Raw genomic sequence first — 4,087 nt, forward strand, 5'->3', positions numbered from 1 at the left:
TGCAGTTGCCGTACTGTATTAAAGCTTTAATCAGGATAAAACTATATATTAAAAGCTAACATAAGCAGTAGCATTTGCAAATAACAGCATATCTAAAAGTATGAGACAACAACAAACAAAAAACATAGGCCTACTATTAAAAGCCGTGCTTGCACAGGTTCTGCACGATCCTCTTCAATAATATCCTCTGCTTCTCAATCGAGCTCAAACTGATAAGCGATATTAACGACGCCGCTGTTTACAATACAACCGGAGCACATGCCGCTGAGGTGAGGGGCGGGACATTTAGACGCGCACTAGAGGCGGTTTAGCCAATCACAACACACTGGGCTAGCTAACCAATCAGAGCCCATCGCCTATTTCCAAGGGAGGGGCTTCATAAAAGGAGGAAATGATCACCGCTTTTCTCAGAGAAGGGACAGATCGGTGTGGAATAAAGGTAAATTATGTGAAAAATAATGCGTTTTTTAAAAAACGAAGCATTAACACATGTTAGACTGCACCCCATAAACACAATCAATCCTAGAAAAAAACCACTGAACCACCCCTTTAAAACTGAATGTATTGCATTTTGAAAGGATGTAAACATATATTTAGTTAACTATCACTGCACTGAGAAATAACAATTGGTTGGTTGGTTGGTGTTTTAACACCATTCCAGCTTCCTATTTTCATGGTGAGTAACAAGTTGAACAACTATAAAAGATCCATTTTAAAAACCCATATACAGTTTTTAAAGTTTGCTTTAGATTATAACTCTAAAATGGATTTAATGTTTGAGATGTACAGTAATTACCCATAAGTTCTGTACCTGGCCCCTGGTTTCCACTCTTCTCCTCCACCCAGCTGTAATAGGCTGAGCAGTCTCCATTACTGGGAAGTGTGACGTGTGGCCCAGTGATACTGATGCTCGTCTCTCCGTTCTGATCATCCCAGATCCAGCGGCCTGAGCTGTAGGTGATTCGCCTCGCCTCTGCGAGTTCACTGACGGTGCTGGAGGTCAGAGCAAGGTCATTCTCAGCCTCTGCTGGGTCCCTGCAGGCCAGAAAGACTTCAGATGATGCATTATGCTTTATTCATAATAAAGCATGTTTGCTATTATTAATATGCTCATATTCAAAATCCAGCCAAACAAGATTAGTTCATGCTCATTTATCAATGCCAAGTGATAGTAAGCCAATTACACAAAGAGTATCCCTGGAGCAAGTTAAGTGTCCCAGTCAAAGAGCACATTCATAACAATTATTCAGTATGATTAGGGTGGGCATACCAGGTGGAAAAAACAAAACACACTACCATTAAATTTTGGGGTCAGTAAGAGGTGTTTTTTTTTATGTTTCTGGAAAGAGTCTCTTATGCAAAACAAGCAACAAAAAAGCAATATTACAATTTAAAATAACGGTTTTCTGATTGAATATATATTAAAAATAATAAAATGGAACATTTTAAAATTAATATATTTTAATATATTAAATGTATTTTAAGTCGGTGTTGATGTACAAAACCGTCAAATTATTTGACTTTATTTTTTTTTAAATTCTCCTTACTGTCAATTTTGATCAATTTAATGTGAATAACGAATAAAGCTATTCATTTTTCAAAAAAAAAACTTACTGATCCACCAGATTTTTCTGGTGTTTCATTGGTGATTTAAACAATAAAACTGTACAGAAAATATGTACAAGACACATTTTAGGCTCTATATATCCCCACATTAAGGCTGTTCTACTAAGCAAGCAGCGAAATGATGCTGTCTTACAAGTTAACATGTTTTCACACAAAATCTAAGTTAGTTGATTATTCTAGAATGCATTGCAACAAGCTCAGTTAAAATATTGATCCAAGGCCATGTGTAGTGTATGTTTTTGTGTATTTTTAATGTTCATTAGAATATGTTTATGCTCATCTAAATCTGCTCTGACCTGCTGCCCTGCTTCTCCTCCTGGATGTTGAAGATATGAGTGGTGAGCTCCAGGATGTGCTCTCTCCGCACTTCAGCCACGACCTCCAGCCTCCCCTGCAGCTCTTTGGATCTCTTCTCCAGGAGCTCGCCTAGACGTTGGTTATGGCGCTTAATTTTGTCCCTCTTTTCCTGATGTCGGCTGGCCCTGCGCTGCAGTCGCTGCCCTTCCTCCTGGGAACGCAAAAACAGCTCCTTGCCTAAGGTGAAGAAAAAGAAACAGCCAAGATATCAACCAAAATATTGCTTTTTTTTATTGTTTAACTTTTTCTATTGAAAGAACAATCAAGAAAAACTCACATAGTAGCTCAATGTGAATTATGCATGTTTTCACACTTTTCTCTTGGGATCTTTTTTGTTGCGATACTCACCACTCTTCACTTCTTCATTGCCGGTGCAGATGGCCTCTTTGAGTTGCTGGATTTTCATCTTGCATGACATGATTTTCCACCTCTGTGTTAAACAAAAATACAAAACCATGATTGTGAGAACTTTCTTAAAAACAGGCTTATATAATTTCTCATCTTTTAACTTTAAAATAAAGCCCTTAAATACAAAACATGCACAAAAATACTTACAAGCTGGTCTGCCTGGACCTTCTTGTCCATGGCTTTGATGACTCTGAAACAAAAGGAGAATTCAGACTGGGTATTATCTGTACATAATGTTGATTTATGCATAACACAATGCTGATACAATACCTCTGTTGAAGATTCTCCTTTTCATTTTTGAGCTTTTGTAGTCTTTCAAGCTTTTCTGAATACCTGATGGCAGAAAACAATATAGTGAGTAATACACACTTCACTTGCTATTATATATATATATATAATAACATAATAATTATGATATTGTTACATTTAGCAATATGACTCAGCTAAAGCTAACCAGGTCAACACATTGGCATATCAAAAACTGCCACAAAGTTTCTTTACAAAACTAAAATAAGCCATGACAACACTTTTAATAATGTATTTAAAACCTATTTAAATAACCAATTCACTGACTGACAAGAAAAGAACGAGAACGCAGAAACGTAAACGTCTTTGTTATCTGACAGTTTGTTTACAGAGTTAGCAGTTAGCAACTTAGCATTCGATTCAAGGGCCATGAATTAGCAAAATTATATCTAGCGTGTTCACAAAACGCATATATACGCCGAAAACACTTCAAATCAAGAGGGAACGTATGCTTAAATCAAATAAATATATGTGAAACAGCTTTCGACAAACCTGAAAACTGTTAGCGTGCTAGCGTGAGCTGTGTTAGCATACAGTGTAAATAATAATAATTTAAAAAAAAAGAATTAAAACACACCTCTCTGGATTTCTCCCGTCAAAATACACGAAATCGCCGTTCTGAATGCAGCGGGCGCAGGTCAGTCTGCGTCTGGCCGTGTTGCAGAGCGGACATCTCTCCACGGCTACAAAGAGCCCCTCTGCATCATCCAGAGCCTCCACCATGACCGCGGCAGCAGCGTTCACGCACGCCGGCTGAAGGTGCTGCTGAGGCGGCTGGGGTCGAACGGGCACCCGGGTCTCTGATGCAGACTCTGGATGATCTTCACCAGGCCCCAAAGCCCGGGGTTCGCCTGATAAGGGACAAGCCATGATGACACAGGCTCTATTAAGAATAGAAGTCCCTTAGAAACGGTCACTGTGAGATTTACATGATCTGTGGTAGGAAATATGAAAATATAACCAGTAGCTCTGGTCCTAAGGTCTCTATGCCCAGCTGAGTGCAATGGCTGTCTGCCCTACGCACCATGTGACGTATGTTGTTTGTGTATGTTTTGTCACGTGTGTGGTGGTGGGGTCTCTCACAAAAAATTACCTTGGTAACCATACTTCTAAATGCCATAAAATATCATCAATCAATACCATGAATCTAAATACCATAGTAATACAAGATATTTTGCTATTGTAAAATCAAAATGGTATAGGTCACCTTCGTTTGGTGTACGTTTTCATATATATATATATATATATATATATATATATATATCAAATATCATTATGACATAAATGTTGTTCTCTAATACACATTGGCCACATTTAACGGCACCCTTTTATTCAATGCTTTTTGAAACCTCCATTTGGCATAATAACAGCTCTGAGTTTTCTCCTATAA

General features: G+C 38.1%; 1 protein-coding gene across 2 annotated transcripts in view; it reads right to left on the reverse strand.

The window, feature by feature from the left end:
* Positions 1-3,746, reverse strand: part of LOC107693176 (beclin 1-associated autophagy-related key regulator-like) — an 8,179-nt gene extending 4,433 nt beyond the window's left edge. Inside the window, exons 1-6 of one of the 2 annotated variants that reach the window (XM_016492468.1) lie at positions 3,275-3,746; positions 2,662-2,724; positions 2,539-2,581; positions 2,332-2,413; positions 1,923-2,160; positions 812-1,035 (exon numbers count right to left, since the gene is read on the reverse strand). In XM_016492468.1, coding sequence (XP_016347954.1) covers positions 812-1,035; positions 1,923-2,160; positions 2,332-2,413; positions 2,539-2,581; positions 2,662-2,724; positions 3,275-3,567 — 943 coding nt within the window. In that variant the 5' untranslated portion in view covers positions 3,568-3,746. Of the gene's footprint in view, positions 1-796; positions 1,036-1,922; positions 2,161-2,331; positions 2,414-2,538; positions 2,582-2,661; positions 2,725-3,274 lie in introns of both variants that reach the window. The other variant, XM_016492467.1, reaches the window with a different exon arrangement.
* Positions 3,747-4,087: the final 341 nt, after the last annotated feature.

This window comes from Sinocyclocheilus anshuiensis, unplaced genomic scaffold (genome assembly GCF_001515605.1).
Source record: "Sinocyclocheilus anshuiensis isolate Anshui unplaced genomic scaffold, SAMN03320099.WGS_v1.1 scaffold222, whole genome shotgun sequence".
Classification (NCBI taxonomy): domain Eukaryota; kingdom Metazoa; phylum Chordata; class Actinopteri; order Cypriniformes; family Cyprinidae; genus Sinocyclocheilus; species Sinocyclocheilus anshuiensis.